The following is a 15,249-nucleotide window of genomic DNA, read 5'->3' as shown; positions in this document are numbered from 1 at the left end:
AAAAATATAAAAGTTAATTGTAACTTTTTCATCTCACAATTCTGACTTTTTTCCTTGCAATTGCGAGTTTATATCTCACAATTCCGACTTTTCTCTCAGAATTGCAAGTTAAAAAAGTCATAATTGTGAGATATAAAGTCAGAATTATGAGTTATAAACTCGCAATTGCAAGAAAAAAAGTCAGAATTGTGAGATATAAAGTCAGAATTTGGTGAAATAAAGTCAGAATTGTGTGTTGTAAAGTCAGAATTGTGTGATATAAAGTCAGAATTGTGAGTTATAAAGTCAGAATTATGTGTTGTAAAGTCAGAATTGTGTGATATAAAGTCAGAATTTTGAGTTATAAGGTCAGAATTGCGAGCTATAAAGTCAGAATTGCATGATATAAAGTCAGAATTGTGAGTTATAAAAGTCAGAATTATGAATTGTAAAGTCAGAATTATGAGTTATAAAGTCAGAATTGCGAGTTATAAAGTCAGAATTGCGAGTTATAAAGTCAGAATTGCGCGAGATAAAGTCAGGATTGCGAGATATAAAAGACTTGTGAAAATGTCAGAATTGCATGATATAAAGTCAGAATTCTGAGTTATAAAGTCAGAATTGTGTGATATAAAGTCAGAATTGCATGATATAAAGTCAGAATTCTGAGTTATAAAGTCAGAATTTTGAGATATAAAGTCAGAATTCTGAGTTATAAAGTCAGAATTGTGTGATATAAAGTCAGAATTGCATGATATAAAGTCAGAATTCTGAGTTATAAAGTCAGAATTTTGAGATATAAAGTCAGAATTGCTTGATATAAAGTCAGAATTTTTAGATATAAAGTCAGAATTGCTTGATATAAAGTCAGAATTGTGTGATATAAAGTCAGAATTGTGAGTTATAAAGTCAGAATTATGAGTTATAAAGTCAGAATTATGAGCTATAAAGTCAGAATTGCGTGAGATAAAGTCAGGATTGCGAGATATAAAAGACTTGTGAAAATGTTAGAATTGCATGATATAAGGTCAGAATTCTGAGTTATAGACAGAATTTTGATATAAAGTCAGAATTGCGTGATATAAAGTCAGAATTGCATGATATAAAGTCAGAATTGCATGATATAAAGTCAGAATTGCGAGTCAGAATTATGAGATATAAACTTGCAATTGTCAAGTCAAGTCAAGTCAAATTTATTTATATAGCGCTTTTACAATTGGTAATTGTTTCAAAGCAGCTTTACATATTAGAAGCACAGAAAAAAAAAAGGGAAGTGGTTAAAACTGTACAAACAAGCGTGGTAATATGTAACATATACAAGATGGTGCTACATTAAGCCAATGTCGGCTGACTTCCAGGGGTGGAAAAAACCCCCTAGGAGAAAAACCCAGCGTGCTAGCACTGGGAAAAAAGTCCTAGGAGGGAAAAAACCCCTTGGAAGATATATATATATATGTAAATGTATATGGAGATCAAAATCTGAATTGTACATTTTTATTATAGAGTTTAAAAATCGATTATATATAAATATATGTAAGCGGATACGGGGATCCTGGGCTACGTTGTAGTCAGGTCCAGACGCAGGTTCTCCATCTGACCTGGATACGGCCTGGATCCAGCACCCGGCAAACCTCAGGATAAGCAGAGAGACAGATATTAGCGTAGATGCCATTCTTGTTCTGATGTACAGGTATATCTAGTGTTATAGGAAATGTTCTCGGTTCCGGCCGACCTAATTATTGCAGCGTAACAATCCTTTAACGGATTTGAAAAATGTTAATGTATTGATAATGTGTTATGTGTATGCAAGAGCAAAGAGATGTGTTTTTAGTCTAGATTTAAACTGACAGAGTGTGTCTGCTTCCCGAACAATGCTAGGAAGATTGTTCCAGAGTTTAGGTGCTAAATAGGAAAATGATCTGCCGCCTTCAGTTGATTTTGATATTCTGGGTATTATCAACTGGCCTAAATTGTGTGTTATAATGTCCAAATGTGAGGGAAAAAAGAAATTTTTTCTTAGAATTGCGAGTTTATATCTCACAATTCTGACTTCATAACATGCAATTCTGACTTTATATCACGTAATTTTGACTTTATAACTTGCAATTGCGAGTTTAAAAACCACAATTCTGAGAAAAAAAGTCAGAATTGTAAGATAAAAAGTCACACTTACCTTTTTAATTTTTTTATTTAGTAAAGGAAACAAGCTCCCATTGAATTGGGGTTAAATGTCAGAAAATAATAATAATAAAAAAAAAATTGAAAACAGAATAAAAAGATCATTTGTAATCACCTTCTCTGGATAAGGCAAAATGAAGGGAGTTTTTTCATAGCAAGTCAGTCCTCAATACGATTTACGTTCTCACAAATTTTTTTCCTCATGCATGCAAGGTTTTGTTCTTTTCTCTCTAAGGCTGCTTCACTGTGAAAGAGCAGCTTGAAACAATAAGAGCCATAAGAAAAGGCTCTAATGAGATTTCTACAAATTCCAGCATACATCAGAGAAAATAGCCCGTAGTATGGCGGCTGTCGTTTTGAGCTATGAAGTTTGGTGGGGTGGGAGAGAACGAACACATTAAACACTATTAAAGAGCCCCTTAACACGCCCCGAGATGAGCCGTTACTCCCAGAGCAACATCTGAGGCTCAATGTGTGTCACTAAATCACTTCATTTCTATTCTCTAATGTGCAGCGAGAGGATACAATACATTTGAAGCCAAGGCTTTTGAAAACGACGACCCGCTGAAGTTACGAGAGTTTCTCATTACGTTGTCTTCTCTAACTATGGACAAAGATACATCTCCCTGTAGAAAATACGTGGATAGCCACTAAAATCGATGAATAATGCTCTCATTTTCCTCTGTGAGATAATTGGAATAAAAAGAAAAGATGCAGGTTGTGTAGTTTGCAGTTAGGAGAAATGGAGGTGAGGGAGAGGAAGGGTCCCACCCCAGTACATCCAGGTTATTTATGATAACTTATCTGCAAAAATGGGTAATATGGAAACAACCACAAGAACATTAACAATATCACCACATTTACATATCAGCACCTATTCAGCATTTTGGTCCGCCCTGATAAACACCAGTCCACACAGGTTAGCCAATCATAACAGAGGCAATTTAAATATAGGTACAGTAGCCTGTTTAATTACAGAGAGAAGGTGGAAATTGCCCATAAATAAAAACTAACTTGACTTTTTTCATACAAGAAACCATAGGAAACCATTTAAATGGGGGGATGGGGGAATAAAACACTAGAAATATGGGCTTTTTTTCCTTTCTTTTTTTGGAAAAGAGAAAAGTATATAGGGAGGAGTTTAGGATAGAAAAGACATCAGTCTAAATAGAAGGGAGTGGTAAGGGAGAGGTTTAAATGCCAGACATGTGCTGCTTGCTGCCTGCGGGACACAGACTTGCAGACACTGCAGTCCATCCACCAACAGACTCAATTTACAGATTGGAGAGCAGCAATAAAGAGCTAACAATCGCACTACAGACAGCACTTCTGTAACCGCTCAGTGGCACGTCCATTTCTCTTCTTCTCATCACCCTCCCAAGAAACTGTAATTTGCTCCTGTTTTTTAATCAGGGTCTTACTAATTAAATGAAAGCTCTTGGGCCTCTCCTAATTTCGTCCTGGGACAGTCTCATTTGCGCAGTAAATAGTGATCAAAAAGTGTTTATGAGAACTGAAGGTTTGTCTCTTTAATTAAAGAAAGGGTAATTTTTCTGAAACTGACTGCTCATGAATATCATACATATTATATAACATATATTACAGGGATGGGCATTTTTCCAAAATATTGTATTCGAATATTTGGCCTCATAAAAAAGAATATTTGAATATTCGTTTATTTAAATTATATTACGAGAAAGATGTTATTTTTTTAATTCATCAAGATTTTGTAACCATTTCTGAACAAGCTTATGATTAGGCAATATACACAACAAGCCTACGTTTAATCTTAAGCTTTTCTTTTAGTTCAAAGCATTAAACAATATGTGCAAAAAAAAATTTAAAAAAATAATATATATATATTACACACAACAGTTCAGTCTGGTTCTCAAATCTGATTGTCTGATAGTCGTGCGATATTTCAGTGATAACAGCACTCATACCTTTTCACCGTTTGTATCACTCCGCTTGAAGTGACCGTCATGGCGGCTGATCAAATCCACTGTAATTTTTTTAAATACTACTTGTTGTACAACAAACTGTTGTTTTAATAGTTTTTTAGACAAGAATGTAGTTGTTTAGACCTGAAATATGTGACTCATATTTAATAATAGCAACTATTTTACAATTTGTTTTTACGTTTTCGGAGATGCGAGTTCCAGGGCATCAGCGGCCGTTCAGTGCTCGTGTACACGCCGAGAACAGCTTCATCTCAGCCAGTGCTTCAGGGATTTGCTTCTGGCACTTATAGTGGTTAAACATGAAACATAATTCAATTTTAGTATATTAAACAGGCAATCTTTGGTCTTATTAATCTATTATTTGTTCCAGAGCAAGTCGAATTGTGCTATGTTAAATTTGATAATAATTAACTTACATCCTTTATATAGCATAGCATATTGGCTACAACTAAGTTATAAGGGACATATGAGACGAAGACTCTTCTCCGCTCAAACACGTAAAACATTAAACTTTATAGACATAGTGTTTTTTGAGTAAAGAAAACGCTTTACAATTTACAATCGTGTTTGTTTTTACAGAACCCATCCATTAAATGTGAATGAAATAAAGTAAGTCTCATAAATATTTGTATGCAATTTTGTGCTCTTCTGCAGCAGTAGTGTCACACCTGACTGTGGGCTACTAGCAATAAACTCAGAAGCACATTAGCAATTCATCAAAAAAGCAAATGTCATTCTGCAGTAAATGTCTAGGGAAATATTTAGCATTTGATCCTCAGTTCTGATTGCATTGTCATTGATTTTGAATTTTCTCAGCACTGCCTGTGACAGACATAACAGATCATTGCATTTTTGAACTGTCAGTCAGTTGAGGTGCTCTGTCTAGGGGCCAGTGAAGCCAGAGTCTCTCTCTCTCTCTCTTTTTTTCTTTCTGTCTTCACACGGCTCTCAGAAAGAGAGATCCAGCCCTCGAGGCCTGCAAAGAGCCTCCTCAGCCCTTTTCTCATTGCCCGCTATCCCTTGAAAAGACAGCTTTTTCCTTTTCTTTCCTCTCCTTGAAAATGAATAGCCCTATTAATCCATCCTCCACTGACCATTCTGAAAAAAAGAGAAAACGAGAGAGACGGCTTGAATTGTGTGTTTGTGAAGTTTTTTTTCGCCTTCTTTTTTAATCAATCCCCTTCACCTGGGTCAAGAAACGTTGCTGTTCGTGGTCCATTGCCCATTTAAGGAGATCAATGTTTTTTATCGATAAGGTCCTTCCTTTACTCAGCTGTTTCTGTCAGTCTCCAATTAGTAAATGGCCTGACTTTGACATCTAGAAACTACACATTTTTGGTTAATCTCTCTGTCCCTTCACACACTCACACACACACACACGCACACGCACACACAACAGGGAGTTAATGTAGCTGGAATAGTGGATCTGGTCCTGTAAACCCCTGTCACCCAGTGCAACACTGTGAATGATACCGGCCTTCATGGATGTAACTCGGCAGTGCCAAAAGCAATCCGTGTCCTCGTAACTGCACACAGGATGATTCATTCATGCGGGTAAAATATTATAGGTGTCGTAGGAGTTATTTTGCGATGCATGTTTAAATAGTAGTTTATTTTCTGGTGCTTATTGAATCATTTCCATTTCACAGCCTTTTCTGTTTTTGAATGCCAAACAGATTGTGAAAGTCACCATGCCTGCTCAGCCAACACAAGCGTGCTAGTAAGTGTGCTATTAACACAGAGAATGAGACGGACAAACAAAAAGATAGAATGTGAGAGAGAGAAAGAAAGAAAAAAGAGGGAGGAAAGATCTGTGGCCTAAAGGCAGAGACAGCAATTAAAAGTAAATGGATCCCAGGGCCCCGTTTCGGATAGGCTACTACAGAATTCTGCCTATTCTTAGAAGCCGTCCTCAGAGAAGGTTTGAGCTGAGAATTTTCCATGCGTGATGAACTGTGGAAACCAACAAAAGCCCCATTACCAAGAGAGGGATTTAGCCTCGTCTTGCATTAAGAGAGGGAGAGAGAAAAGAAGCCCTTAGTCAAATGGAATACATTAAAGAAAATTCCCTGTGTCATAGAAATAAAAACTAGAAGCCAAATGACGGTACTCTCATTATCTGCAAACCAAGAGCTTCAGTGGGACATATTCACAGAGCAAATTACAGACCAGACAAAATGATTTTCCAATATTCTAATGCACAATTTGACAGTGACTTGCATTAATTTAAGGATATAACTTTCAAGTTGAGCAGCATTTGGAGGTTATCTTTTTGTGTCATTCTGTGAGGGTAAATGTCAGAATAAATGTTTATGTTAAAATCATTTTAGCTTAAGCCACCTATACTTCCTCCAAACTTTACAAGAGAAAAGATAAGATGGTACATTGCATATGTGCATATGCAAAGTATGACACTTTATTGTATAATATAATAGGAAATTTCCGCTGGCTGGTTCTGTTGTATTCTCCATTCTACTCATTTTTCAGCAGGTACAAAAACTGATGAAAAGTTGTCAGCATGCATTATGGGATAGCAGCAATGGGGAAATACATTCTTATCTTGTTGTAGCAGCCAGTATGCCTTAATCCATGTCCTGATAGAGTTACTGCAAGAACGATATCACAGAGGTGAATAAATTCAAAAAGTGTAAATAGCTAACATATTTGTGTGTTTTTAGACAGCATTTTCATGTGAAAGACTCTGCACTGATATAGCAAATATTAATTTGGTGGCTGGGGGGGGTGTAAAGCCACATACTACACATAGGAGGCGCTATAACATGACAAACTGTTAGCAGGTGTCACTGTAGATAAATGATAGCTAGATAGATCAGTGTCAGTGTGCATGTAAAAGACCTTATTAAACCTTATTCAACAGCACAGCTATTGACATACAAAGTGGAGCTGATGAAATAAACAATGCCATTCACTATGCCCTTCTGAAAGTATCTATCTTTCTTGTTGCAACAGTTGTTTGAAGACCAAGAGTGCAATTTCCACACTTCAGCCCCCTTGATCGTGGGTTTCCCTGTGATCCATTTTCTAACATAAAACCCCAGAATCTTTATGGCCTTCTCTTTACTGCAATAGGCAAAGGGATGGGTCAGAACACACAGGCACACAGTCATCCTGCAGAGCCCCTGGAGCAAGCAGAGGTTATATGCCTGCTCGATGCCCCTCACAAGGGGAGGCCCTTCAGCACTATTTGAACCAAACTGTTTTCATTCATGCCAAGTCACCAAACAGCTGACAGTGTACAGATGTGGATAGGGTGCTGTGGTTCAACACATACAGTATGTTGATGGTAGGATGGTGATGCTTCACATCGGTACTGATAGAAGCGTGCAAACTCCTAAACCAAAGAAAAAATCTAAAACCAAGAATGTTTACTTTCAAAGAGATGAACTGTCAAAGAAATCTTTCAGAGAATTTGAAATGTCAGACATACTAAGTCTATATTTTTATTCTAGAGGGTTGTGCTAACACCTGACCAAGATTGATAATTCCATCTGTTTTGTTAAAGGATTAGTTCACTTCAGAATTAAAATTTCCTAATAATTTACTCATCCCCACATTGGTTACATCTTTCTTTCTTCAGTCGAAAAGAAATTAATGTTTCTGAGGAAAACATTCCAGAATTTTTCTCCATATAGTGGACTTCAACAGCTACCAACAGGTGGAAGGTCCAAATTGCAGTTTCATTGCAGCTTCAGAGGGCTCTACACGATCCCAGACAATGAATAAGGGTCTTATCTAGCGAAACAATCAGTCTCTTTCTAAAACAAATAAAAATTATATACTTTTTAAGCACAAATGCTCGTCTTGCACTAGTTCTGCAATGCAGCATGCATTACGTAAGCATGGTAGAAAGGTCAAGCGTGACATGGGCGGAAGTACCGAGCAAGTGTTTACAAAGCGAACGTACAAAGACTAAGTCAAACGGCCTTTACAAAAAAAAAGGTAAAGGTTTTCCGCCCTACCGCGGTACTTCCAACGTGATTACATAATGCATGGCGCGTCGGAGAGCTAGTGCAAGACAAGCATGTGTGGTTAAAAAGTATTTAATTTTGTATTTATTTTTTAGAAAATGACCAATCATTTCGCTAGATAAGACCTTTATTCCTCAGCTGGGATCGTGTAGAGCCTTTTGAAGCTGCATTTAGGGTGCGTTCACACTTGTCATGTTTGGTTCAATTAAAACGAAGCCTGGTGCGATTGTTTGGTTAGTGCGGTTCATTTGAACATATGTGAACGCTGCCATCCGAACCCTGGTGTGATAAGATTGACTGACCAAACAAGCAGACCAAGACCACTGAAAAGATGGGTCTTGGTCCGCTTCCAAACAAACTCTGGTGCAGTTCAAATCATATATGAATGCAACACGGACCAAAAACAGGAAGACGAGACCCTAAAAAGTACAGAATCCTCATGCATGTTTTTTTTTCTCGTCATAGTCGCAAGGTTGCCCATGACAGGCATCAGGCGCACGTCTCCACGCTGCAGATCATTTGTGTGTGACCGATGGATTCCCACCGCTGTTTTGACTACTTTACACATTTTATAAGCTCTTCACGAGTTCCCAGCTGGATAAAATAACACACACACAACAAGCGCGTTTACCTCAGCACACAGCATTGTTTTGGATGTTCGGTAAGTTCCGTCTCAAAATCACATTGTCAATGTATCCCTATGCCTTTAGGTTGGCTGTAAATTATCAGGAAATTTTAATTCTTAAGTGAACTAATCCTTTAATTTTTAGGCTCTGATACAGAGCAGCTAATTCAGTTAGTTCCTACAGTAGCCTTTGATTTCTATCAGCTCTACGACTCGGCTAAAAAGAAAACAAATAAATATATCAATCATGCAGCACAACTCCTCAGATGTTTAACAGCTCTATTGAAAAGTAATTAGTTTTTCAATAGTGTTAAAATGCAAATATTTGCCTCAGTCCATTCATGAAAGTCAGCACTTTTGAAAAGCTGCTTTGTGGCTGGTTTTGTGCAATCTCTCAGCATGAATTCGGCATGAATAAACTATTTGATTAAAGTCGAATGTCACCATTTGTCTGAGACAACACTGTATTGGCAGGAGCCTTTTCCCCTCGGCTTTCATCGAGATGCACATTTAAATATGAGAGGAGGCATATTGTAGCTGACAGCACACTCAAATCTCACTGAAATGTCAATGCTAAGCCACTTGAGGAATGGCACCACTCTGAGAGAAGGCTGATGAACCAAAATGTCTTCCATCACTTCCTGAGCTCTGCAATATCACACAGAAATATGCAGGAAAAGGTCAGAATTATATATCAAAACATAAATAAAGCGGTGTCACTTTAGAGAATAATGAAAGCTTGAGTAATGCTGCAATGGGACAGTCTTCAGATAAAAGCCATTATGATTTTTAAACCACAATCTAGTTTTCTTTCTGCAGCTGTTTAATTGTTTCATTTTCCTTATTAAAAAAAAGCTCTCTGTCATTCTGTTCTTCCTTTTAGAATGTATAATATCACATGATGAAAGGAAAGGTCTTCTACGGCTGTTTCATTAGTGAGGACGTCTCTCTGAATTAGTGCCATGCCACATCACTGACGAACAAGCCATTTGAATTATATCATTTCTAACTGTAAAAATAAAAGCCACTGCCAATTTTGTTTCAACAATGTTTTTTAGTGATGCATGAGGTCAATCTTATCAATGTGAGCCTTTTTTAGATAGCTAGAGAGTTCAAATCCAATGCAAGAGTGGGGAAAAAACTTCAAACCATAATGAGTGTGAACATGGAGAAATTGAGAAGCAAGGTGACAGAAATGGCTGATAGCATTGACCAGGTTGGAGCCGTTTGATTAAAGTCTAAAGGTAGTGGTGGCACAGACCAAAGCAGCGTTTTAGGCCTGCCTGAAATTCATTCTAGCAATTACTGGAAGCCTGCACTGAGACCTGAGCAGAAGTGTAACATGAGAGAATTTCCAGAGGTTAAATACAAGGGTAACTTTTTTGATATGTTCAAGGGACCAAGAGCTTCAGGTGATAAGCATTTATTATGAAACGCTAGAGATATTCTCTTTAAAGTTTCAGATGTTGAGACAGAGAATGAGAAAGAGATTGTGAGAAGTATGAGGTGATCTGGTGTAAATAGAGAGGAGGGGCCAACAACCACCCCAAGAGTGAGTTCACAAAGGGTGAAAAAGTAGATGTCTTCAACTGACTTGGCATGATGTGTTATCCAAAAGTGTGTGACATTAATTCCCCATCTTTGGACAATAAAGGCAGAAAACATTCAGAGACAAATAGCACTCTCTACAGCACAGTCTACAGCTTAAAGAGCGGCTGAAGAAGCGTTATTATGTGGTGTAGGCCACCGAGGGTCAAGTTTTTGCCATAGAGAAGGTCATCACCCATGGCAGTATAAAAGCTTTTCACAAACGGATCTCTGCGGCTTCCTGCTCTTTAGATTGCAGGGTAAAGCATTGGTCTCTCCAGTGCTTGGTTCTCTCCAGCCTGCAGCGGGTTTGCTGTCTGCCTGCGATGGCTGTTACGGGTCTAATCAGCCCAGCAGCCTCAGAGAGGGAGAGAGAGAGAAGCCCATGGCCAGCCTGAGTAGAAATCAATTACGGAGGATTGAGCTCTTGTATAAAGAACACTAATGGCAATAGCCGGAAATAAAAGAATGATTACAGACATCATAAAAACTGTTATTGGCATAATCAGTATATCTATGTAATGTCTTCTGCCAATTTATGGCTAACAGCTCAGAAATTGATCGGTCTCGATGCACTGGCAGAGAACCGAGTGGGTTTCAAAGCTGGACAATAGCAATTTATGTTGCTTGACAACACAGGGGCCTGATAACCTAGAGATGAGAGAAATGTTTTACAATAAATATTTTATGTAAACATGGCCTATGAGTGTACTCAACAGTTAAATCAGGTTTGTTGCAACTAGGAACTATATTTCTATTGTAAACGTTAGGGGTGGGAATCTTTTGGAATCTCACGATTTGATTAAAATGGATTCTTGGGATCTTTGAGGTCATTTTTTGATTTTTAATCGAATTTTCGATTCGATATATGCATGATTTGATTTTAGATTTGATTCTAAACTTGTTTTTAAATTTTATTTTATTTATTGTCCTTAAAGCCCTTCTTATAAAAACTGTGCCCCATTTGATTGATATTAAATACGACTCATAGGTGTGAAAAATACTTTTGTTGAATTATTATTTTTCAATCTCATGTTATTGATTTACTTCAAATTAACTTATAATAACTAAATATTTTATATTAAACTATTTTATTCACAATAAATTACATTTCCTGCCTTTTATTTTTTTAGGATATTGGTAATACTACTTATATTATTTATATTTGGTAGTTTATTATATTGCATTTTTCAGGGGCTTGTTTTTCCTTATACACATATATATATATATATATATATATATATATATATATATATATATATATATATATATATATATATATATATATATATATATATTAGGGCTGTCAATCGATTAAAAATTTTAATCTAATTAATTACATACTCTGTGATTAATTAATCTAAATTAATCACATACATAATTTTTGCTGTGAAAGTATTAAATATTTCAATTCAAATGAATCAATGCAGGGTTTTTCCTGGGTCAAAAATGGTCTTCGGTGGTGACAGACATGGTCTTCCACACAAACAGTAAAAAGTGCCCTACCCACATGATCTGCGAGCCCGATACTGACAATAAAGTACCCGTCACTCTCACTGTAATTCTTTTTTGCCCTCTTTGCAAAAAAAAAAAAAAATGATTTTATAGCTTTGTAAGAGAAGATGCTTTTTTGCTAAACCTGAAAAGTATAAAAAAGTAGCAACTTGCTTTGTTCTGGTTTCACCTCACTCCAGTCTAAATTAACTGATTTTATAGGTAGGCCTAATTTACTACACATTGTCATTTAAATAACCTGAAAATATTGTGGATTATTAAGGCTAATTTTACTAACCACTCTTGCTAAATGGGGTAAGCACATTTATGTTCTCATTTCAGAGTTGTTCGAGTAAATGATTCATTATAGACTGTGTGGACAGATCCATAGACATAAGTTGTTGTCATGATTCATTAAAATGAATCTGTTCAAATGAGTCATTAGGTCGCGAATTGGACATTAGCGGACGTTGACGCGCTGCATGCGAATCGCGACTGTTATTAGGACATCGGAAAAGATTTGTCAACACAGGAAACACTTCACCACTGGATAGGATTTTCTTTTTGTTTACTGAAAGTGTGGTTTATGTCAGCTGCACGTGCAGGGCGCCTGTCAGAGAAGATGAGGTGACGTTCTTTTGAGCACTATTCACACCCAGCGGTTATTCAGGAAAATCATTGTCCGAATGCGCCTCGTGAAACATGGATTCGGTCTTACGAACTTTTAGTATTGTGTCAGTTGATTTAGATTATTATGTGTGAGGTAGAGAGAGTGCAAAGGCGGTGCTTACTTTGAACACAGAGAGAGCTCGCGCGCACGAGGGAGGAGCTCTGCTCGTTCTGTCCGTCAGCGCAGTAGTCGTCTCCCTCCTTCATTTTACAGTCGAATGGTGGCTAGAACGGCTCCAGGTTCAGAGGTCAATACGGAGTGGATTAATCTGCGTTATTTTTTTAACGCGTTATTTTTTCTCAGATTAATTAATCGAAATTAACACGTTATTTTGACAGCCCTAATATATATATATATATATATATATATATATATATATATATATATATATATATATATATATATATCTATCTGGCAACCCTTCACTGGAGCTTTAATGAAGACAGGGAAAAGTTCAGAAGACAGTAGAAGAGAGAGCAGCAGTATGCAAACTTAACAGCAGCTACTGTTAGTGGAGTTATTTATTAAGGTAGTTTAAATTGTACACACCTTGTAATTGCATTATTATTTTACTCTAGCCCAGTGGAGACTGAGACACCGCCGCTGTTCAGCCTTTCACATTCGGCACTACGGCGCGAGCATGCACGCATCTTTTGCATCAGCAAATTGTATGATTATCAAGCTGGCCGATTGTTTTGAGTTAGAAAAATATAATATGTGCTGTTGCATTAATATTTAGTTTAATATTCATTTGCTTTTACAAGCAGGTATTGTTCATTACCACGGCAACTGCTTGCGCATCCACTGTGTATCGATTTTTCATCCACCCATAAAAATCGCCACAGAAATGTTATAAGTACTGTATAGAGTAACACTGAAGCCAGGAATGAAGGCAGGTATGACCACAGTGCATGCTCTTTTACAGTCATCTGTTATTGCAATAATAATTGACTGGTGTACTAGGGTTAAATTATGTGTCATTTTTTTTTTACTCTGGGCCCTTGGGAAACCAAAGAGCGGAGCTATATTGTGACAGTGACCCTCCAAAATGGATAACAGCCCTTGCTCTAACCTTGGGAATCTATCAGAGGGAGTCAGCATTTTCAAAAGTGCCTCCCAGATATGGCTCTGAATAATGTATCCTATGAATAAAACACATTAGCGACAAAACATACTGAATAATTCACTTTTCATTCCCTGCACGCCAGATATTAGGTCCTCTGTCACTCAGCGGACTATCATTGGACTGTCCCACTCCACTATTTTCACCTCTTAAATACTGTAAACAGCCTCTCGCTCGCTCTCTCTGAACCTGTAGTAAAACTTTAGAGTCTTCGAAAGCACACACATTTGCATGTGCTCACACTAGCACAAACAAAACTGATAATAATTAACTCATTTCTAATAGTCCAGGCCAGCTGTGAGTTTCAAAGTACCATGTGTAAATGTACGACTGACATTTTTCTAATTAAACACAGTCCTGCCCATTAAAAGACGTACAGCTCACCACCTCAAAGAAAGCCAGATTTTAAGTGCCTCTTTCATCCGTCTCTCTCCTCTCCGATCTCTAATTCTTTTCTTATTCTCATTTTCAATGCTAATGACAGACAGCATTTTGTTCACAAAGACCTAATGAAGGCTTCCACCAAAGCTGAAACTAGATAATTAACCATATAAATCGAAACAGTCAATGACCCAGCACAGGACGTGGACACCATTTACACTGACACAATTTTGATGTTAACTGAGATTTCAGCTGCAATACTCCTTATTAGCAGTTCTAATGGCATAAATGAACAAAATCAACTTTGTCAGGTACTTTTGAGCATCTCAGCTCCATCTCAGATTTCGCAAATCCATCCCACATCCTCAAAACTATTTAACCTCCATTGTAGTCTGCATGCGGCACCATGCATATCAAATGTTAAGCACATAAATAAATGACACAAAAATGAGATGAAGCCAGAACAGGTAGTAAATACACTGTAGGTGAAATCATATGATTCATTCACTCACCAGGGTGCAGTAGGTCTCAGGTGGGTCTCCACAGGTGATGTTTGGTGGGTCAAGAGTGACTTTTAGGTACTTGGTCATGTCCGCGGCTTCAGGCTGACAGGCCATGTAATACCAGGTCAGGCCTTCTTCCGTGTAGCCTTGTGACTTGCACAAGTCATAGTGTCCCCAGGTTGTGGGATAGTGTTGCGTGGCCTGACACACAGTCAGCCATAATGCCTGCAGTGTCAAGAGCAGCGGGAAACGCATGGCTGCTTCCTTTATTCGGGCCGCCCCTCTAATAGACTATTCACTGTGATGTAAAGTATCCGTCTGCTCCCTCCTCTCAAAGACGCATGAGAGAAGGGGAGATAGAGAAAGAGGGTATGGAGAGGAAGATCTAGGTCTGGTTTACAAAATAATCCGAATTTTGCTGAGCATAGGCCAGAAGAACAGCAGCAGCATGCCAGCTTTCCGTTGGTCACTCTAAGGTCGTCAAGTCCAATGCTTCAATCTCCACCTCTGGTCTTTATTGTGTCCACTGGGAAGGAGCAGGATGGAGGGCAGGGTTGGAGGGTGCCAGCAGAGATAAGAGAAGTGGAGGCAGAGAAGACGAAATGATCGGTCAGAGATGGAGAGAGAGCAAGGCTTCTGACACTCTGATGAATCGACTCTCTGGCTAGATGTTGACTGACAGCCGTCTTAGCTTTGCCTTCTGTCAATCATCCTCTATTCCAGCTTGGCATCTGCACTCTGCACAGAAAAAATGAGAGA

The 15,249-nt window shown here is 37.8% G+C and overlaps 1 protein-coding gene across 6 annotated transcripts in view; it reads right to left on the bottom strand.

Moving 5' to 3' along the window:
* ntng1a (netrin g1a) overlaps positions 1 to 15,249 on the bottom strand; it is a 151,345-nt gene that overhangs the window by 83,535 nt on the left and 52,561 nt on the right. For all 6 annotated transcript variants that reach the window (XM_067377617.1, XM_067377618.1, XM_067377614.1 and 3 more), the window contains one exon: positions 14,500 to 15,228. In XM_067377617.1, coding sequence (XP_067233718.1) covers positions 14,500 to 14,745 — 246 coding nt within the window. In that variant the 5' untranslated portion in view covers positions 14,746 to 15,228. The remainder of the gene's footprint in view (positions 1 to 14,499; positions 15,229 to 15,249) is intronic.

The sequence above is a fragment of the Chanodichthys erythropterus genome, chromosome 23 (assembly GCF_024489055.1).
Source record: "Chanodichthys erythropterus isolate Z2021 chromosome 23, ASM2448905v1, whole genome shotgun sequence".
NCBI lineage: Eukaryota > Metazoa > Chordata > Actinopteri > Cypriniformes > Xenocyprididae > Chanodichthys > Chanodichthys erythropterus.
Note: the sequence above shows the minus strand (reverse complement) of the source record. Positions and strands in the feature narration are given on the sequence as shown.